We start from the raw sequence: 23,224 nt of genomic DNA on the forward strand, positions 1-23,224 counted from the left end.
TGAATGCTACTGATGAGATCTGAAAAAAAGAGGCAATGATATGGAGTTGAAAGGCTTAGGCCAGGACCGTCCAGTAGATATATAATACAAGCTACAAGTGTAATTTAAAATCTTCCATCGGCCATGTTAAAGAAAAAGGAATAGATAACATTCGTTCTAGTAATAGACATTATTTCCAATGTATGGAAAATGGCTATAATGAAGTATTTTATATTATTTTTGCACTAAGTCTACAAAATAAGGTGTGTATTTTCCTCATAGAGCACATTTTAACACAGACAAGTGACATTTCCAGGTGTGGCTGTTTAGGACAGCACACGCTTAGACCCTCATAACTATCCCCAAAACTCAATCTATCCCTTTAGAAGCAGCATCTGAAGCAGGTGCTCATCATCTTTTTGGGGTCACAGACTCCTTTGAGGATTTAATGAAACCTATGATAAAGGCACATTAACACACACACACACACACAATTTTGCATTAAGCCTCACGGAATTCGTGGACACCTGGAGGTCATCCACGAACTATCATCTCCTGACCCCAGAGGCCTGAGTGGAGAGTTCTAGTCATAAAGAATCCAGGTCTGCTCATTACATCTTCATGACCTGATATGCTTTACCGGTTTAGTGACTCTGCCCTCCAATGGCATCCAGTCCCCTAGACTGTGCTTTCCACTACCAGATTAAAAGAATGTTCAGTCAAACACCTTCTCAAAGCAAAAGAGTCGAATCAAAAGGGATGAGAACGGGAGATGTGGTCGGTATGTAGGATTTATCTGGAAGCCTATAAGCTGCCTCTCCTTTTAAAGGCCTGGCACTCACTACTTGGAGCGGCTGTGTTAAGACCCACTAGGAACACCTCCATCTTGCCAAACAGCTTGTCATAGTGTCTTCTTGCATAGGAAATGCCTCTGGTTCATAAAAAGCATAAAAACGTGGCTGATTTTTAAACAACAACAACAAAAGAATCGTGTAGAAATCCATAGGGTTTGGCAAAAAGATTATCCTCTCTCAATAAACAACCCTCAAAATACTGGACATTTAGTCTCTGGTTTTTGTTTTGAGTTGTTTAATGATACTGAAATTTCACAATCCATTAGATATGGTTGTGATTCTCTTTTATAAGAGATTTCTTTTCCTTACTTACTGTCTTTGTTGATTATTCCTAATTTTATGAAGGAGCTGCTGCTAATCTTTCTTGAAGATCATTGTAAGCCTCAAATGAAATTAAATTTTAAATGAGAGATGGAGTTTCCAAGCCACAAAGGGAAAATAGCATATTTACAAGACAAGTACTTCAACGGGTCACTGGTCTGTGACATGTCAGAACGCTGCCTGCCTACCAACTGCTGGTTTCTCATTCGGTTCACAATGAATGCCCGAGATGGAATTCTGGGCCCTTAATTCTGCAGGACTCAGTTGTATCTTACTTGGTTTGCTCAATCCAGGATCTGGGGGGAACGATATATAGATAGATGTAGATATATAAATATCTATACAGATGTATAGCATATATAATTTTTTAAGTATTTAAAAATAAAGTATTTTCATATTATAAATTAAATAATATACAAAATATATAAATAAAAAACAAAAATATTTAACTAAATGTTTATAATGATTATATATAATCTTTATCTATATCTATATGCATTTGCTTCCTTTTTGTACTAATTAATGAGGAACAGAAGAGGTGCTGGACAGAGTAAGGAGGTTTGTTGGACTGAAGAGAACACCCACTCTTCTTGGCAAGTGAGGCCCTCTGCTTGTGTAGTTTGCATGCATACTGAAAATGGTGAATTAAGTTATCCCACAGCTTCTGGAAAACTAACACTTGTAACTGCTTAGTTTATATTTGAATCGACTGTGCAGATCTCTTTGGTGTTCTTACTGCTCAGTGCCAGTGCTCCAACGTTAACTGTAAAACCCAAATACCATTAGCTCTAAGTAGGAAGAATGAAACAGAGGAAACAAGGTCTGTCTGATATTCATGGGGATCAGTCTATACGAGGGGCAGTTTCCAAAGAATGCCTCACCTCTGGGGCCCTACCTGAATTGGGGAAACAGCAGCATGAACATCCAAGCTTATCTGAGTTGTCCTGGAGGACCACAGAAAGGACACTGCTAGACGGAAATTAACTGCTCTAAAAGAGCGAGTAAAGTATCATTCTAAAGTAACGTCACTTATGACTTCTGATCAACCATGAAAACTTTCGTATTTTTTGATCACCTCCTTTTAGAAAAAAACTTTTTTTTTTTTTTTTAAATTTAAAAATCTTCAAGGGGGTTAGAAAAGGAACAGCAGTGGAGGACGCTAAAAAGGTTTGAAGATAATGGCGGGTGTGGTGTTCTCACTTCATGTGACTGAGGTCTGAGAGCAAAACATTTTCTTCAGATCCAAATGTATATTCCTTTAATATTTTCATGGAAAATCTGCTCATTTACATGACTTTCCTTATGCTGAACAGGAGAATACACAGCAGGCTAACATGCTCAAATGACAGTCACGCTTGTATAGAATTACCTCACTGTGGGAGCCGTGATGCCACCAATAAAGAGAATTCTACACCAACTTAATGGATGACTGGCTTGGAACACAAAGATATGTTTCAAGAAGAAGGTATTCAACTCAGTTAGCTGAAAAAGAAGGAAGCATTAGTCAACCTGATACTGTATGCTTAGTCATAATAATATATTCCTCATGACAGATGTTCTAAAAAAAAATAATTCGTATGCTCAAAGCATTTTCAGAAAATACAGGGGGGTCTTCCAAGTCACTAGTGGAAGAGTTGCTACTTTTAAACTAAGTAACAGCCAGTACAATATTGACACCAACCAACCGGGGTTTACGGGAGAGGTGCTGGGGCCGGGGAAGGGGTACATGGTGGCATCGGCTATCTGTCATGTTTCCTGGGATGTGGCTGTCACTTGGGTCATGCGAGTGACGTGCTGGAAGAGTCAAGAGAGAGATGCTTTGAGAGCAGCGGTAATCATGAAGACAAGTACCTGCCATGGAACACTTACGCAGTCTTACAGAAACCAGGCCGGGTCTAAGCGATGTAGGACTACAGCAAAGTGAGCTATTTAATTGCCAAAGAAACTTGAGAATGAGACGTGACTGGGGATGCATCTAGCATGTGCCTCGGCCCAAGGCAGCTCTTAAAGATGGGTGTGAGGAACTAGTTCAAGGTTTCATCTGCGGGCCATGGTCCTCTTCCCTGAGGTTAGCATCCCAGGGCAGCTCATCACATGAGGCAGCACGAGAATGTGTTCCCCGCCGAGCCCGCCTCCTGCATTTCGCATCCAGACTAAGCAAGGAGCGGAGATCAGGGAGGGTCACCACTTGGAAAACCCACGGATCACCAGGTTCATTTCAGTGACGTAAGACATTGTGTCTTTTCCCATAGCACTGATTTCAAGGGTATAAAATTTAAAAAACGGTCCACTAGTTAACACCACATGTGGAAAGCTGGCCATAGCTCGGTGCTCACGCTCACGGGAGACCTGGGCTCCGTGGAGCGTGGCCCTTCTAGAAGCACAGCTGGCTATCTCTCCCAGACAAATCAAAGCTCCTCTTCAGTTCTTGGATTAAAGAAAAACCTATACCGTCTTAGATATTACTCTCATGAGGCAAACTTAATCCCCATCCATTTAAACTCCCATTTTTATACATACGGATTCTCCAAATTTTGGTGACAATTTTAAACATTCACATACACTTCTGTTTCTCGAGAAAGTCCATTTACTGAGATTAACATTAGTATTTTCCATGTGCGGACCAGGACCGTGGTCTTAAAGATGACACAAGCTTATTTTTTCTTATGCGGGGTGTATTCCTTGCATGTGTTCAAAATAGAGTCTTCCAAAAGACTCTTCAGGCAAAAGCTAGTCTCCCGAAGTTGTAAAATAATTAACCTGGGGATGGGAGGATCAACACAAGAGGCTATCTCTAGAAGACAGTGATGTTTGGTCATCCTTTTCCAAGACCCTCAGCTGTCTGAATCACTTCTGTCACGTAGTGGGCTGCATGGAAGGAGACCTTCCCTCCACCGACGGCACCCTCCTGGAGGACGCAGGTCCCCAAAGAGCGCCAGTGCCCCACCCATGGTGGAGGGCTTCTTTTCTTAGCTCTCTACAAATCACAGAGATGGTAACAGCTGAGGCATGACTCTAAAAATCAAACATTAAATCTAGAACATAAGAAAAAGCCTTTGCATTTGTTCCTCTGGTCCTGAAAAATGATCGCTCTGAAAATCTATCCAATGCCTAACTCCGTGGGTGACAGATGCTGACCAAAAGCTTCTTTCGGGGAATTTTAAGCTGTTTCTAATTTGCAATTCAAAGAAAGATACTTGAAAATGTCTTCCCCAGGAAGTAAGACCTTAGGCGTGATAACACTGTTCTGTTTAATTATTTTATATGTCAGCTGCAGAATCTTCTATCTTCCGAACCAGCCAGCTGCTAAGCAGTGTCAACTAGCATTAATTCTAAATTCCTGGGCGGTTCTTATTTTGCTTTCGTTCCCACTACCCCCTTCCCTCCCCACCCCCACCGAATTCTGGGCATCTGAAAAAATACCTGCCAGATGATCATGAAAAGGTATATTCCAGCCACTCTCTGAAAAGATGACTTGGGGTCAAACCATCGAACATAGGTCCAGCTAGCAGGAGTGAACTGGAGCACAGCTCTTTTAATTTTCCCGGTGGTGGTGTGGATGTCTCTGTAAGGAAGAGAATGGCCCCAGTGAAAATCCGGAGAGATAAAGAAGGGGAAGAAGAAAAAACAAAAAGAGAAGGAAAAAAAACCCCAAAAAACAAAATCTGCACTGACAATTTTACCCACATGCTCAGAACAAAAAGAATCCTTTCTAGTCGAACTGTCTTTCCCACAAGGATCTCTCTACTCATACGACGGGTGGAGAGCGGTCAGCTCGACAGGGCATTTCAGTGATGACAGGCACAGGGCAGAGGTCAGGTCACTGCAGAGCCAGGAGAGGCCTTCCCTTGTGAATGTGTGACAAAAGAGCCTGAGACATCAACGACAACCACCTGGAACCAAGCCAGGGAGAATGAGGGTGCTGGCAAGGATAGCTCCTACCCGCTGCGCATCTCCCAAGTCAGGGCATTTTAGTCAAAGAGAGAACATGCTGCAGACTTTGAGGTCACCCACGCGGTTTCTTCATCTAAGATAAGTGAACACTTGGGGATGACACACAGTGATTTTTAACCTTCCTTAGTTTTAATCCTAGAAATCACTCAGTTAAAAATGTCATACTCCCATGACAGAAAAGGTCAGTCCTTTTATTCTTATGGGGGAAAAGAGGAGGGTTTTTTCCTTCCTTCATTCATCTAACCCATCAACAAGCATGTATTGAGAAGATCTCGGGACACCTGAGTGGCTCAGTGGGTTAAGCATCTGCCTTCAGCTCAGGTCGTGACCTCAGGGTCCTGGGACTAAGCCCGGCATCCGGCTCCCTGCTCAATGGGGAGCCTACTTCTCCCTCTGCCTGCTGCTCCCCCTGGTTGTGCCCCCTCTCTCTCTGACAAATAAATAAATAAAATCTAAAAAAAAAAAAGAAAGAAAGAAAAAGAAAATCTCACAGCAAAAAGATTTGAGGCACAAGAGCAACAACAAAAAAATTAGAGATTATCCAAAAATAAACAAAAATTATGAAGGAACTGTATTTTAAAAAAATAGCCAATTATATGGAAAGAGGAAGAGGAATCTGGGAATAAAGAGAGCGACACAGTGAAATTAAGTATTGGAATGTTTAACACAGATCTTCCTCAGTTTATGATGGGATCCCGTCCTGATAGTCCCGACATAAATTGCAAATATCATACGATGACAACGCATTTAGTACACCTCACCAAACATCATAGTTTAGTTCAACCCACCTTAAACTTGCTCTGAACACTTACAGTTGTCTATGGGGGTTGGGCAAAATCTTCTAACAAAGCCTCTTTGATAACAAAGTGTTGAGTATCTCATGAAACTTACGGGAATACTGCACTGCAAGTGAAAAACCAGGGCTGTCTGGGGGCAGAGGGGTTGTGACTATACTGGTCATTTACACTCATGATCACGTGGCTGGCCAGGAGCTACGCGGCCACTGCCCAGCATCGCAGGACAGGGTCCTACGTCCATCCCTAGCCTGGGAAAAGATCCAAATTCAAAAATCAAAGTATGATTTTCTACTGAATGCGTATCACTTTCACACTATTGCAAATCAAATCATGAAGTCAAACCATCACTGTAAGTCAGGATTGTCTGTAAACAGGCTAATTCGACTTTATATTCATTTACATATTTGATGTAACATAAAAAATAACTAGTGGGATTTCTGCTTATGAGTTGGACTTGTGTTTTGGTCAACTAACAAAATGACTCTCACGTTGAATCGAAAGCATAAATATATGAAAAGGGGGAAGTGTATGGCAGTAAGAGCCCGTCGTAAATTCAGACTCAGCGGCTGACGACCTGTGTGTTCTTGGGCAAAATACTAAACCTAGTTCTCACTGTTGCCATCCCTAGAAGGAAGAGAAAAGTAGTGTCAATCCCTAGGATTGAGGTCAGGCTCAAATGAGCTACTGCTTAGAAAGCTTGCTTACACCAAAATCTGGCACAGCTGTGATTTTTGCTCTGTTACACACAGTCTTAACTATATTAAAAAGTGTGTTATCAAGTCAGTACCCAAGAAATTCAGTATCACACATTTCTATGTGTGATAACATTCAGAAGGGATTAAAGGTAAAATTCAAAGGAACACTGAAATGGACACATACATACATTAGTGAACAAGGGTGAGAATATAAAAGGGTGTAAATAAATCTATTTACAGGAAAAAAAATAAAAAATTTACACACAGATGTATGTTCAAGAAAGTCTGCTCTAGCTTTCTTCATGAAACTGAAAACTTCGAAACAACTAAATGACCACAGAAGAGAACAGGTTAAATACCTCATGATTTATTCATAGGTTGGGATATGAAGAAGCCCTTAAAATCATGATTTAGGAGACTAATGATGTGGGAAAATGCTCCTGTTTTGTTTGATAAATAAATGAAGGTGTAAACACAGTAAAAACAACCACTTTCATGATCACTACTGAGGTTCTCTCCCTCCTTGTCAGTGGCACAGTTCCTGTGCCTGTCAAACTGAAGAGCGAGTTCAGGGGCGTAGGATGAACAATGACGGAGGTGGGCCAGGCACAGAGGAGGGATGTGTGACGTGAATTAGAGAGTCAGAGACAACCACCTGGAGAGGTATCAAGGGAGTTGAGGCAGGCAAGGAGAGGACCCATGACCCTGGCACATGGGGACAAGGGCCAAACCCAAGTCCAGGGGCACACATGCTTCAGCTCAGAACCTCGGGTGCCCCAGAGTGTGCCCAGCAGAGTATGCCCCCCTGGTGCATTTCGTCCTAAAGACCACGAGAAGACATCACAGAGGAAGACAGGATGAATATGACATTCTCAAAAAGATCACTCGGAATGGGTAACCGGGGAATGGGGGACTAACTGACCCAGCGACGGCAGGGTGAATGCAGGCTGAGGAACAAGCATAAAAATAAAATGGATGTGAAACGATCATAAATGATTCAGCATTTTCTGGATGAATGCCTGAAATGAGGTCTATAATCACTCGTGAGTTTCAATTAGTAACGTGTCATTAATTTCTTATCATCCAAGACCACACTGAAGTTGTGTGCTTCTCATGTGGTGTGGGGCGCACTGTGAAACCCTGTGACTCATGTCCAGAAAGAAGGCCACTCACTTGAAGCTGGCCCAGTGGTAGGTCCTCATCTCTAGGAAGCGGCAGACGACCATGCCCAGCCAGATGCCGCCGCCGTTGCAGAGCAGGATGTCCAAGATGACCTGATCCCACCAGCACTCAGCGAAATTGGGCAGCAGGTGCATGAAGAACAGCTGAGAAACACAAGAGGCCACGGTTTTAAAAACAAAACTGCATCTGAGGGTTTTGAAGGGGTGGGGGGTGGGAGGTTGGGGGATCCAGGTGGTGGGTATTGGAGAGGGCACAGATTGCATGGAGCACTGGGTGTGGTGCAAAAATAATGAATAGTGTTACACTGAAAAAATGAAAAATTAAAAACAAAAAACAAAACAAAACTGCAGAACGACAGATTTCTTAGGAGTAACATATTCTGTCAGGGAGGGTTGTTGACGAGTCAGGTTTTTCTAGTGTATGAACAGAATAAATAAAAACAAGGTCTGTGACCAGGTTTGTGTTTTACGCTGTGGACGCTCTATGAATATCAAGAACCAAACACGTTTTGTTTGTTTGTTTGTTTGTTTTGTTTGTTTTTAAACATAAGGCTTTAAAGAAATGTAACTGCTCCAGAAAAAATACTACTGATGAATGACTTTGGCTAAGGACAACGAGACAAGGATCTAGGAAGGGAGAAGGAGAAAAGTCTTCGTACCTGCCAACAGAGTGCTGGCATAATCCTCAAAATTAGCAGCTTGAGAGTTCAAGCCGCACATTTTAGAAATATCCCATAAATATTTAGGTAAAACAGCAAGGAAACTGCAAAAGTAGAAAGTTCAGGTTTTGATGACATCTTTTAGGAAACCAAAAGCTTAATGGGAAACATTTTGATAACCGATTCACAATCATGACCTTATTAAGTGTTTCTGATGTGCCAAGTGGGGAGGCAAAGTGAAGTCAAGATTCTTGCTCTCAAGAGCAGGAGTCAGACACTTATCCAGAACCATAAAATAAGGTAGGCTGTAGCAAATGTTTCCGTGGCAACATAAATGGAGCACGGTGGGGACAAAAGGGAGGTTCCTCCTGATGGATGGCACCTGGAGCACGATGTATTGGACTGGGACCGTTAAGGACAGGAATAACTGGTTTCAAGAGAAGGAGATGAAGACTGAGGACATTCCAGAAAGGGGGAACACCAGGATGGGGGTGGTGGGGGGGAGAAATCACCTATGGAAATAGTTTTGTCCAAAACAAAGAGTGGGTCCGCTGTGTCCAGAGCAGCCCACCCTGCTGCACAAAGGCCCATTTTAAGAAGGTCTGAGATACAAAGACAGCACCTGGGCGTTTCTGGAAAGAGGTAACCCCATAATTACAAACTTCTCAGGGAATATGATCAATACTATGAAGTAAAACTGTTCATGGAAGCATTTCAGAGACTGTAAACAGTGCAAGTATTTGAGGAGTCTGCCTGCTTAGCATACCGGCCAGTGAGGAGACGGAGCGCAGCTGCTGCATGCAAAGGCAGCAGGCTGTGTCCCTCCCTGAGGCGAGCCAGGAACAGTCCCTGATGTGTGATCCCAGATTCCCAGCCACAAGAGGCAGCACTAACTGTCCCTTTCGACAGGGAAGAGAGATACATCAACAGAAGTCGATGACACATATTTGCTGACATGAGACTACGCAGGGGACCAGGATGTGGAGGACAGGCTTCATTCTCAAGAGCTTTCCTAGAAAGTGCCAGATCCTGGGGGTGAGGTGGCCGTCCAGAGGAAAGACTGAAGCTCAGGGAGGGGGACACGGGAAAACAGAAGGAACAAGGGCTGCCCATCCAGAGTGGGACACATCTGGAACCCAATCCGAGATCACCTAATGAAGCAAGGTGCTGGGCTCTGGTCCCCTCATCTGTCCAGACCTGAGTGGAGAAGTTAGAGAGGACTCAATTCATTCATTCACTCACTAGGAATCTGGGAAGCAACCACCACTTGTGAGACACGGTACCTGGGATTATGCAGACATGGGCCCTGCCCTCTCGAGGCCCAACACCTGGCAGCAAAGAGACACTATAAGCATCTAAAATATGATGAGTGTTTCAAAGGAAAAGGGCCAGGCACTCCATTTCTAGGTGTACAAACGTGGAGCACAGACAGCACAGGGAGCTGGGAAAGGAGGGAAGAACCTGCAGGTGTGCTCTGGGGTAGTAAAGACATGGAATCTTTGACACTAAGAAAGCAAAGATGGCTGCCATACAGACAGAAGCGTGGGAGGGTCTCCAGCAGCCAGGGTAGGTGGGCCACAGCAGGTTAATATCGAGCCTTACAGGCTGGTCCAGAAGTTTGGATTTTGGACAACCACTAAAGGGTTTTTAGTCAGAAAAGAACATAACCAGATCAAGAGGCGAAAAAGATCGCTTTGGGAGGAGACAATGAAGGGAGGAGGGGAGTGGTTCATCCGGGAGAGGACAGGAGGTTAGAGACAGGTCGAGCAGGGGCGTGAAAGACTTAGACGAAGCAGCTCTGCTAACGAGAGCGAGAGGACACTGAGGAACAGGGAAGGAAGGCATGGGGCCATCTGTAGTGTGAGGGAGGAGAAGGAGTCAGGTCAAGAACGGCCCAGGGCCTGGCCCAGGGTCCCACAGCGGTGAGGTCAGGAAGATGCTTGGAATTCCGAGGGGAACATGGTGGGAGAGCAGGAATGTCGGCTGCACACCTGGAATCAAGCACAGCTGGAATCCGCTCCTGGCTCACCTTGTGAAGCAAGGCTCTGGTTCCTTCGTCTGTCTACCAGGTATAGACACTGCCTTTTCAGTTTATGGTGACGATTTAGGATAACGCATATAGAGGGCTAGGTACTCCTGTGGGTTGAATTGTGTCCCCTCAAAACCCATATGTTGAGCCCCTAACCTCATTCTTCATGACATGAATTCAATTTGGAAAGAGAGTTGCTGCAGAGGTCATTAGTAAAGATGAGGTCATCCTGGAATGGGGGGGGCTTCTAATCCAGTGTGATTGGTGTCCTTGCAAAAAGAACGCTACATGAATGCACACAGGGAAAGCCCCACTTGGAGGTGAAGGCAGAGATCACGGTGATGCATGTACAAGCCAAGAAATGCCGAAGATGGCCAGCAAGCCATTAGAAGCTGAGAGGCCTGCAGCAGATTCTCCTTCACAGCCCTCAAAGGACACCAATCCTGCCAATACCGAGAACTCAGATGTCTAGCCTCTGCAGCTATAAGAAGCACATTAACAGAAGCCTGATGCGATTGGCATGCTTCCCTAAATTAAGGTCAAGACAACAACTGGCATCAAGAAAGATACTGTACACATGGCCAAATTTTACTCCCCAGGAGTGATCAACTAAGAATAAAATCATAGCTGAATGATAAATGATTAAGTCCCCTAAATTTCATTTTCCTAATAGTTTTTTAAGACTATGTCTCTTTCAGGAGCACCTGGGTGGTTCAGTCAGTTAAGCATCTGCCTTTGGCTCAGGTTATGGTCCCAGGGTCCTGGGATCCAGCCCCACATCCGGCTCCCTGGTCAGCGGGAAGTCTCCTTCTCCACCTTCTGTCTGCTGCTCCCCCCGTCTGTGTTCTCTCTGTCAAACTAATAAATAAAATCTTAACAAAAAAAAAAAAAAAAAAGACCCTCTCTCATTCATTAAATGAGACAAACCTGACTACTGAGATATCAGAACTATATTAGGAACCCATTTTTCAGCTACAAAATATCCTGGAGGCTCCTATAATTCCCAAACACCGAAATTCTATTTATGTCAAACTGGAAACTCGTTGGGGTAACCTACCTATTTATTTCTAAGTAGATCTCCTTACCTTGTATTTGTCACAAATTACCTTGTATTTTTCTCACTGGGGGTTATACTTCATTCTTTTTGCTTCATTTTATTTGTTTCTCTTTAAGACTTGTGAGGCAAGAGACACATTTTAAGTTAAGGAAGAATTTGTGCCCTGCCCCCCACCAAAGGTATAAAGTATTCCTAGGGGATCGTTTAAACACAGTTTGTAGCAAGAGGCAGAGAAAGGATGAACTATTATGCCTGTTAATGGACAGACTGCCTTCCTCCTACAGGTAAACCATCTGATCACAGCCCCTTCTTACCTCGGTTAGCTCCCAGGTAATACTGATTGTCCAGCAGAGACCATAACTACGGATCAACAAGGCCTTCATGGCCCAGCCCCAGAAATGTCCAAACGCAAATATATCAAAATGGCTGATAATCCTCTCCCAGGTGATGACGTGGCAGTTGACAGCATACTCCTGTTCAAAATAAAAACGGAAATAGTGAATGGATACTCTCACAATCAACCTCCTTCCAGGATCCTGACAGTAAATGAAAAGAACCAATATGACCTTGACAACAAATACCGGTCCCGCCCCCCTACCCCCCGAAAGCTTTAATAGTGGAACACCCTTTAGGAAAAATGGACAAATATTAAAGTTTATGAATCAGAATTGCTTTGCTCTGAATTACAGAAGTTTGATTAAAATAGAAAGTAAAATAATTCCACAAAGGCTTATAGCCCATCTTAAAGAAGTGGAATCACACAGCCCAGGTCACCTGACTATAGGGCAGCTATCTTAAAGCCAGGGATAAGAACATAAATAGAATCCCAATTAATAAAGAAGTAGAATCCCAATAAGTTTATAAATTTAAAGACACATCTAAATATCATGTAGAGAAGGAATCAGAATAGAAATGTAAAATATATTCAGTATTAAATGGCAATGAAAATACTATGTATCAGAATGATGTGATGAAGCTAAGTAGAACTCAGAGGAAAACCTAAAGCCTTAAATATTTAGGTCAGAAAAGAGGAAAAGCTGAAGGATCCAATTTCAGAAATTAGAAGGAAACAGAATAAACGTCCCATCTCCAAATGTTATCACATGCTACACAATTTCAATATTTAAAAATGACAAAGTTGGGAACCTGGGTGCCTCAGTTGGTTGAGCGTCTGCCTTCAGCTCAGGTCATGATCCCAGGGTCCTGGGATTGAGCTCCCTGCTCATCTGGCTCCCTGCTCTGCAGGGAGCCTGCTTCTCCCTCTGCCTGCTGCTCCCCCTGCTTGTGATCTCTCTCTCTCTCTCTCAAACAAATAAAACCTTTTAAAAATAAATAAATAATAAAAATGACAACGCTTTTAAGACTTTTGATTTTGTTTCTAATATCTTTGTTTTTAATAGGACATTTTAAAGAAATTTTAGATCACCATCCTTATATTTTGGTATTTATTAAGAAAGTAATTATCATATGACAATATAACATTTCTAGGGACCTCTACATCTGACATTCTTTCTTCTCAAAACTAATCTGACAGGATGGAGTAAGATTTGGAAAACAGCCACCTATTATCAGGCAGTTGAAAGTATTCTTATAAAGTATTAATATTTTTAAATTCTAGAAATGATGTCTCCTAAGGGAGCAGAAGAGGAATTTGGAATTCCTCTCTCTCTTCCAAAACCTGCCACCATCAGGTTTCTGAAGCCTTTCTTGGATCCATCCAGTACGTTTCAGTCTGTAAAGCTGAAAGGGTGTTTTTAAAAACTGCATTTTTTCCCAGAAACGTTATGATAGGATATTACAATGTGTAAGTGGGAAAAGTGGAGAAAAGAGGAAAGGATCCAGCAGGGAGAAGTCAAGACAAGACTTAGAACCAACAACAAACTGCACTGTACTATGAGGAAAATTCTCCTGAGTCTGGAACCACACACCCCTGTCGCAGGCATCACAGACCCCGAGGCTGAAGCAGCCCCACCAGCAGGTCAGGCAAGAACCGTAAGGCCCCATCAACCCCATAATCCTCAGCCACCCTCTCCTCTTCTTTACGCTGGACACGCTGCACAGGGTCAGAAGAGAGGGCTGAGTTCTGTTTTTCCGAACGCTGCGCTTCAGGTCATTGTGGGCTAAAGATGACCTTGGAGGCCCTTCTAACTCTCCGTGAGAATATTTCAGGTTTCAACACACGCAAAGGCCCTTCGAAAGTCACAAAGAGCCGACTACAACTCAGCATTATAATCATTAATGCACAGATTTGCCATCTGCCAATGGTCACGCCAGGAAGACCGCGAGGTCCTGGTCGTGGGAGGGATGCAGGACGCTGCAGTTAAATGCTGCTAGGGAGCCGGATGTGGGCACAACTCTGGGCAGCAAGGGGAAAGGGGCATTAAAAGAGGGCATCCCGGAGCCAGAGGGGCAAGGTGGGGAAGGTGTGCGCACACAAATGAACAGCCGGTAAAGACAAATTGTGCGCACTTCCCGAGCAGTCCCGGGGCTGATCCTGGCATCCCATAATCTCCCTCGCTTGCCCACCACTTAATCAAATACCAAGTCCTATTCATTTTGCAGGTCGTGTTATTTGGTGATATAATCCCTGTTGCTCAAAAACCCAAGAAAATGGTGGGGGAAAATATCAGACCTAGAATACATTTCTCCTGATCTCTGTTTCACAAGGCTTCTTTGAGTGTCAAAGCACTGTCATTATTATAACTGTGTACTTCAGGCATCGTCCAGAGGAAAAGAAGAGGTCCTAAAGTCAGAGGGATCTCACCAGCTTTGTGCTTTGAATGAGATATTCATCCATTTTTAATTCCCATTTCCTCCTTGACAAAATGGGGGATATTAGTGCCTTGCACGCACGTGTGACGCTTACACAGAATATATGTAAGTGCCTGGAAGAACAGCCAACCCCCAGTCGGTAACTGCCACACCCTCACCACGCCTTTCATGTCGCTCTCATCATCAGTAGATGCTCCAAGTCACCCTACGCCACTCTGTTCCCTAAAGTAGGAAACCTCCAGATTTTTCTTACTGAGACTTTTGAATAATCTTTGGCATTCTTATTTCTACCTGCAGCATGTCCTTTACAAAAGTTAAAGATAAAGTGTTGAAACACCAATGAAGAAGGAACTGACCAATCTCAAATCCAGTAGAACAATCACTTCTTGGACCTTTTATTAGGTCCCTCTGTATTGTTTCTTTCTTTCCTTTTTTTTTTTTTTTTTTTAAGATTTTATTCATTTATGGGGCACCTGGGTGGCTCAGTGGGTTAAAGCTTCTGTCTTCCACTCAGGTCATGATCCCAGGGTCCTGGGATGGAGCCCCGCATCGGGCACTCTGCTCAGCAGGGAACCTGCTTCCCTTCCTCTCTCTGCCTGCCTCTCTGTCTACTTGTGATCTCTGTCAAATAAATAAATAAAATCTTTTTTAAAAAAGATTTTATTCATTTATTTTGAGAGAGAAAAGAGAGAGAGAGACAGAACATGAGTGGAAGGGAGTGGCAGAGAGAGAGAGAGAGAGAGAGAGGACTCCCCACCGAGTAGGGAACGCAACATGTGGTTCGATCCCAGGACCCTGGGATCATGACCTGAGCCAAAGGCAGATGCTTCACCAACTGAGCCACCCAGGCACCCCTTTCTACTCTTTCTTATGGAAGGTCCTGCCTGTGGCCCAGATGCTTGTTCTCCTTTTCTGAGCATTACTAGGTTTTTCCTTCAGTCTGTACCAAATGTCACGTATTATTTAAGAAAAATAAAATTAAAAAGGAAATAAACAGCATTAGAATATAAAATAGTCTCTTTCCTAAAAACTGAAGTACAGAGTAGTTTTATCCAAGAATAAAATTATTTTTGTGGGTTAAAAAAAATAATGAATGAAGTGGCCTGGGTCATTCACATTGGCCCCTTTATAGTGAAGGATCATGACTTTGAGGCCAGAGTGGGGAGCAGAGCTGTTGAGGGTCACACTGCTAGAGGGCAGCCACCCCCATCACTGAGGACCTGCTGTGTGCAAAGCACCAATCTAGGCCTTGGAGATAAGGTTACTCTGTTTCGCTCACAATAAAACTCCCCAAATAAGTACCATTATTTCACTTTACAAAGAAAGGAATAGGCTAGCTAATAAGTACATTGCCCAAGGTCATACGGCTAACAAGTGAGAGAGGCAGAATTCACACCCAAGGCTGGCTGACAACCGGTCGCCCTCTTCCCACTATCCCCCTTTGCTCCAAGAGGGCATATCAGTTCCCCAGACTCTATCACTCATGGAAACCACACATCTCACCCTCCCAGAGACCTGGCTTTTATATTATCTACATGGGAAATATGCAAAAGTAACAATTTAGAATTTCACGTTAGTGAAGCTGTCTCTTATACCCACGAGTCTACTGATTTCTCCGAGAGACCACTGACAAGTCCATACCATGACGTCGGCTTCTCTTGTGGCATATCGAAGATTTGGATCCAGCCAGTACATCAGGGATTTAACCTGATCGAAGTTCAGGAAGAGGAGAAACACCAGGAACAGGAAGTAGAGCACACTGAGTCCTGAGGGAAATAGAAACATTCTCACATTTAGGAGAGATCTGGGGGTCAGACGCACAACACATGTTAGACTCAAGTCAGACATGGATAATGCACTGTCTGTCGCTTCCTTTGGTGAAGGAGTCTGATACACAGTCCTAACTCACACTGAGAGGGCCAGTAATATGTCTGAGAAAACGAGGCTCGAATGGAGTCTCGAAGGACTTGCAACATTCAGCAGAGACAAGTGTGAAGGGGCCAGAGGTGGCCCAGGGCCACACATCCACATCTCAGATTGCATGTCAGCCCTGTGGGCATTATATTTCTGTTGCATCGTATCATAATTGGCATCCTAAAAATCACCCCACACCATTTAAAAATAAAGTCAATTGGCTGAAAACAAAACAAAACAAAAAAACCCACAATCGTCTGTTTTTAAAACAGCAAAAGCCTTTTGGAAAGGTTTGGAAAGCAACCACTGGTGACCACTACTCTTTCTCTCGAACCTGCTAGAATTAAAACACTGGTGCAGGTCACCTAGACACTGTGGTACAAATGCCCTTGGATCACAGCACTCTGTGGGAACTTGGCTCAGTGCTAATCTCCCACCAGCGGTTCCAGAGGAGACAACGTCCACTGCTGGAATGAAATCCTCTGGGATACCGACAGTGCCAGCCTATCCAAAAGGGCCCCTCCCAGTCCTCAGGGAGCTCAGGGGTCTTGCGCACCACAGGGCGGACCTGGTTGTGCACTCCAGGGCCACAGGGCCACATGTTTTGTTAGTCTAAGGACCTCCTCACGTTTATTATCAGCTGCTTTTATACATTTTCATCTCACATGTCCCCACTACAACTTTTTATTATAATCCTTTCAAAACAATTATTTTAGGACAGGAAGAAACCATCTGTGTGGAGCAGGCTTCTGGATATCATGGCTGAGCTTCAAAGTCCGCAAAACTCCAGAAATAATATGCAAAAATGTGTGTGTGCACGTGTGTGTGCGCTGAGAAAGAGTTAGTTCTCATCAGATCCTCAAAGGGCTCCGTGATCCCCAAGAGATCTCAAGTAAGAAATCAGCTGCTATTGACCAATAATGGATCATTTGAAATAGGAAAAACTCAAATGTAGCCAACCAGCTGAAAATAACTCATAATTTCAAGCAGCAACATTAAGTCCATGAGATGTAAGTATGATGCAATCTATTTAAAAATGGAAATGAGGGGCACCTGGGTGGCTCAGAGGGTTAAGCCTCTGCCTTTGGCTTAGGTCATGGTCCCAGGGTCCTGGGATCACCACATTAGGCTCTCTCTGCTCAGCGGGAGCCCGCTTCCCCCTCTTTCTCTGCCTACCTCTGCCTACTTGTGATTTCTCTCTCTCTGTCAAATAAAAAAAATAAATAAAATCTTAAAAAAAAAAAAAAAGGAAATGAATCATGCCACTTTTCTGCGAAAAATCCTCCTGGAACTTTCCACCACTCTTCCTATCTGCATTCTTTACTGGCCCGCAAGCCCAGTGGGGCTCTGTCCCTGCCCGACTCTGGCCTCTCTCTCACTACTCCCCTACGGCCTGCTGTGCTCCACCACATGGGCCTGCAACACACCACGCTCTTTCTGGCTAGGGATGACTTTAGTAGCCTTTCCCTTTGCTTGGCTTCCGGTGACCTCAATCCTTGCCAGACCCTACTTTGCACGCACATTTCCAGGAAGCATCCTTCCTTGCCTGTGCACGTGAAAGCAGTCACTTGATCAACATCACCCCATATGGCTTTACTTAACTTCCAAACACTCGACGGCATGGGATATTTTTGATTATTGACTTGTTTAATAGTGTGTTTGCGATAGGTGTCCTCTCTCCCAGGGGGAGCCTCCTGTCTGTCTGGCCCTCCCCTGCAGCCTGCGGGCACAGCCCTCCACACATGGGCACTCAGTGAACACCTGCTAAAGGAAGGAAGTCAGTTCATTCAAAGGGTCTCACCTATGATCTCTGAAAGTTGAAAAAAACAAAAAAAAACAGGTGACCTTGAGCAAAATACCCATTTTTAGGGTCCTTCTGGTAACATTACATTTTCTGAACCTAAAATAATTGACTTAATGTCTTACTTAGGCAAGACAAAGCCAAGAGCCAACACTTAAAAGATGCGTTTTAAGTCCATGCAGGGGATTTGACTATATGTGGACTCAAAATCACATAAAAACAAGACATCCAATATTCATGGATATGCTTATTGCTAACCCTTGTTGAAAAATCAGGGCTCTCTGTCTAAAGGTTTCACCTTTTCCAGGATCTTTCTCATCCACGATTCAGGAAAAGCTGGGCTTTCAGTCAGGTCTGGATGCTGCCAAGGCAAACATGCCCACAGGCCCCGTGAAGAGCAACATCAAGATGCATCAAGAAGGACAAGCCATGTGCCCCCATGTCAGAACCTGTGCATGTTAAGAGACAACAGCACAGGCGGGGGGATGAATTGAGTTGGAACAGCTCACAGGCATGAGAATCTAAAGTTATCACCTGTATTGTTTGTTTTGCATCAAAGAATTTTCATAAAAATTTGTATTAGGAACACCAAAAAGTAAAAGGCTATTAAGTTTTACTGTAAAACTGCTATAATGAGGTACAGAAAGGGGATTTTAAATAGAATCTATTTCTAAATCTACTAATGGGTAACTCACCAAAAACCATTCTCCATAAGGCCGGATGAGGTCGAGTAAATGGGCCTGCAGAGAGAAAACGTACAGTTAGAAAAAAACTAGTTTCAAAGTAAAACTAAAAGCAAATTGCTGATCTCTACAGAGATTAAAAAAAAAAAAAGGCTCTCTACTGTCAAAATTTTTTTCCATGTAAATATTTTGAGATCAAGTCTAGGTTGAAATGTTTTATTAAAACTGTAGCAACTGTCACCACAACTGTAAAAGGTATCAGTCTCCACAACAGCCTTTGTTTTCCAAGCTCTGTCTTTAGGATTCAGACCCTTGTTTCCCAGGGAAACGATGTTACAACAGTGAGCAGGTTACCAGGCCAGCCTGTGAAGAGTTCTTAAAACATACCTAAGTTTAACAAGTTTAACAAGTTTAACAAGTGAAATCTCCCAGCCCAGCCACTGTGTGCATGTGTGTGTGTGTGTTTGTGTGTGTGTGTGTGTGAGAGAGAGAGAGAGAGAGAGAGACAGAGACAGAGAGAGACAGAGAGACGGCAGGGTAGGCGCTCTGGAAATGGAACAGGAGAAACACTGCTTTGAGAACTTGTGAGGTGGGGTGGGAAACTGAAAATAAATCCTTTGAGCACTGGAACGTGCTAGCGCAGTAGCTTTTGATCATGAACCGTGGTAACAAAATACCTCTGACATGGCAACCCCGACCAGATGCCCAGATGCAGCTCCCACACCATGAAAACACAGGCTTCACAGGACAAAACTCACTCTGACTACAAGTGACCCATCAATACTTTCTCTCCTTGTGTATCTCTTTAAAAACAAAACAAAACAAAGGAGAAGGAAGCAAGCAAGCCAGGCCTCCATCTACTAAACTGACATACCATCAAGGGAAGAGTTAGAGTTCCCGAATATTGCACACTGCTCTCGTGGGCACTTGACCTATTTGGGGCCGCCCACCCCTGTGGGACAACAGCCTACCTACACACTCCTGAAGGATCTCCAACATCAGGATCCCATTTCTCCTGGGGAGATGCTGGAGCTGGCTGCCCAGCCCCCTTCCCAACCGGGGCTTAGCCTGTGCCAGACTTGATCTCGGAAGCTGCCGACACAGACCTAAGTATGCAGAGCTCTCCTCCACTTCCCCCTCTCCCTCTGCCTGGACCAGAACAGAGAGTAGCAGGGAGGTGGCACTGGTGATGGGGCAGTTCCCTGCAGAGGGGACAGTGGGACAGCCTACAGCCAGTGCTCACTGGGGTTCCCTCAACAGACCAGTTCTGGGTGACCTGCCAGTTCCTAGAAGCTTAGCCTGGGACCCAGCCTCCTAACCAACCCCCCCACCCCGCCCACTTCCCAGTCCTCCAGCTAACACCCTGCAAGTCTTTTTAATCAGCAATCAGCATCCGGTGCTGGCAACCTGGAACCCTGTCTGCAGGAAACATTCCACTGTAATTTTTATTCTAGACCCATCCTCAATCACCTACCTCATCTTAAAAAAACGACTCTGAAACATATTTTAACTGCTTTCCTTTGATGGACCAGGTTCATAGTAGGGAAATCAGTTACAAGTAACCCCTACCATCCAAATCTAGGCAGTTCTTGAGCCTATACGGGGCAGTTCAGAAGGTGTGGTTCGTGTGGTTGTGTCTTAGTTCTAAAATGGCAAGGAGTGAGGGCTCATATAGAGGGATTTAAATAAAGCATCTCCTAATCTGTTCCACTTCTACGTTCTGGTAGTGCAGGCTCACACAGCAAGGAATCCGTGTTTTCTCTTTAACTGGATGCTGTAACAACACGTAACAACACGGCTAACTCTTCAAGTCACTGGAAAACGGATGGCTAAAATCGTCTTTTAATTTCCTCTTCCAAGTGCTCTCGTCACCACTGTTTGTTACCACGAGTGGCTTCTGTGTTATGGTAGCTGCCCGGCGTGCAAGTGTCACGTCATCCAAACCCCTGCATTCACCTCTTAGAACACGGGACCCCAGCTTTCTCTAGGCTTCCTCTCATGAGGGGAAACTCAAAAACAGTATGATTCTTTGGCTTGCAACACAATTCCATGCCCAATCAACACTCAGAATCCCAGAAGTCGGGATCTTCTCAAGAGGAATCACTATTATAATAGTACTTTGCTGGGCACTTAGCATGAGGCAGATGTGGGGGAGACACCTCCCCACCCCCAGTGTCTCCTTGCTGTCGTGACAGATTGGCAGTGAGAGGGTATCACTGCATCCCTTTTACCGCTCAGAACACTGAGGCACAGGTACTTTGCAAGGTCACATGGCCCACAGGACCCCACCTCTGGTCTGAGAAGACTTTGTGCTTTCTGATCCATTCAGTCACGCCTGGGCCAGCTCAGGAGGACAGAGTGGAGGCCGTGGGTGGGGAGACCTCAAGGACTTAACCAGGACTGTCTCAGGGCCAGGAGAACAGGGGGAGAGAAGCAAGCTAGTGAGTGGTGTTTAGAGGTGCTGCCATGTGGAACTGGTAAGCAAGGTCAGGAAAGACAAGGAGCAGGACGGGGAACTGATGTAAGGTCCCTCATATCAACTAATAGAAGGGCCTCCAAGGTCGTCTTTAGCCCACGATGATCTGAAGAGCAGCCTTTGGAAAACAGAACTCAGCCCTCTCTTCCGACCCTGTGCAGCATGTCCAGTGTAAATAAGAGGATAGGGTGGTTGAGGAATCTGGGGTTGACGGGGCCTTGTGCCTCTTCCCTGACCTGCCGTGGGGCTGCTTCAGCCTCGGGGTATTTCCCTCCGTCCGTCTGTGATGCCTGCGACAGGCGCATGTGGTTCCAGACTTGGGAGGAGAATTTCCTCTTACTACAGTGCAGTCTGTTGTTGGTTCTAAGTCTCGTCTTGACTTCTCCCTATTGAATCTTCTCCTCTTTTCTCCACAGTTCCCACTTATACTTCATAACATCATATCACAGTGGTTCTGAAAAAATTGCGTATTTTTTTCTTTTTATGTTCAGTTAGCCAACATTAGTTTTTGAGGTAGTGTTCCATGAATACAAGTTTTTTAAAAAGGTCCTTTGGGGCGCCTCAGTGGCTCAGTCGGTTAAGCATCTGATCTTGGGTTTCAGTTCAGGTCATGGTCTGAGGGTCTTGGGATCGAGCCCTGCCTCCAGCTCCCTACTCAGCGAGGAGCCTGCTTCTCCCTCTCCTTCTATCCCTCCCCCTACTTGTGCTTTCTCTCTCTCCCTCTCAAATAAATAAAAAAAAAAAAATTAAAACGTCCTTTAGCTTTGCAAATTGAAATGTACTGGATGGATCTAAGAAAGGCTTCAGCAATCTGACATAGTATGTTTCAGAGACGGAGCTGCTCTACCCTGAACCAGGTAGGTGAGAAGCCTTGGTGCCTTTTGTTACAAAAGGTGTAGATAAGGCCCTGAAATGTAAGGTGAGACTTTCAGCAGCTACCTGCAAAACCCACTCCAGGCTTTATTTCATTCATCACATCTGCCAGCTTCTTCCTGAAAAGGCCCTCTAAATGTTTTGGTGCAGTATTTCAAGGTGTACATTCTAGCAGCATTACTCACTAAGATTACCAACTTTACCATCAAAGAAGGGAATATGGCTAAAAATATTACTTGTATCGTTTTGCTTTTTAAAACAAATGGAGGGGGGCGCCTGTGTGGCTCAGTGGGTTAAAGCGTCTGCCTTCAGTCATGGTCCCAGACCCCACATCAGGCTCTCTGCTCAGCAGGGAGCCTGCTTCCCACCCCTCCCCTGCCTGCCTCTCTGCCTACTTGTGATCTCTGTTCTAATAAATAAATAAACTCTTAAAACAAATGGAGGGAGGCAGCCGGTATGTTTTTCTCTGTCATAAACTCTGACACTGATGCTCGCCAGATCACCCACACTTGTCTGCCCCGGTCAGGTCACCTTTGGAGCTGTGCTTCCCACAACACTCATCTGCCTGGGAATGTTCCCACTGCCCAGCCTTTCCCGAACATTCATGTTAACAGATCCTGCTTCGCAGCAGACTACTTTCTCAGCAGGCAGGCCAGGGCAGGGCGCCTTGTCCTCCTCTGCCCCATGTTTGGGTCCAGAAGTCAGGGGCACTCCGTCTCAGGGCCTGCAGCTTTTCTAGGCTTTATTTCATACTTAATAGCTGCCTGCAAGAACGGCTCTTCTTGATCACGTGGGAGGCCCGGGGAAGGGTTTCTCTAGGTGGCCACGCAGAACCAGTGCTGGTTTGTTCCGGGCTGGGTTTTTTTCCCGGACCATGCTTAAACACGGCTCGGTTTACTTTATCAATCCCTCCATCTAGGACACGTTAATTTTCAATCAGATATTAACAGTGAGTTTGATTTCAAAGGAAACAGAAATCAAATGGCTTTGCCATGACAAGAGCTAACACTTCAAAAACTGCCTCAGAAATTAGAACGTAAGATCACACATAAAAAATAAGAATAAAAAAAAATTTTTTTAAAGCAAATAAGATCACAGCCTGACTTGCCGGCAGCCTGTTATGATTCCCATGAATAACTAAGTTCAAGGGACAGAACTTCCAAAAGCTACGGGTCTGTG

General features: G+C 44.4%; 1 protein-coding gene across 1 annotated transcript in view; it reads right to left on the reverse strand.

The window, feature by feature from the left end:
* PTDSS1 (phosphatidylserine synthase 1) overlaps positions 1-23,224 on the reverse strand; it is a 61,927-nt gene that overhangs the window by 18,875 nt on the left and 19,828 nt on the right. The window contains exons 3-8 of the mRNA XM_044245249.1: positions 18,709-18,753; positions 15,940-16,064; positions 11,841-11,999; positions 7,774-7,925; positions 4,578-4,719; positions 2,524-2,636 (exon numbers count right to left, since the gene is read on the reverse strand). Of these exons, the coding sequence (XP_044101184.1) occupies positions 2,524-2,636; positions 4,578-4,719; positions 7,774-7,925; positions 11,841-11,999; positions 15,940-16,064; positions 18,709-18,753 (736 nt within the window). The remainder of the gene's footprint in view (positions 1-2,523; positions 2,637-4,577; positions 4,720-7,773; positions 7,926-11,840; positions 12,000-15,939; positions 16,065-18,708; positions 18,754-23,224) is intronic.

The sequence above is a fragment of the Neovison vison genome, chromosome 4 (assembly GCF_020171115.1).
Source record: "Neovison vison isolate M4711 chromosome 4, ASM_NN_V1, whole genome shotgun sequence".
Lineage (NCBI taxonomy): Eukaryota > Metazoa > Chordata > Mammalia > Carnivora > Mustelidae > Neogale > Neogale vison.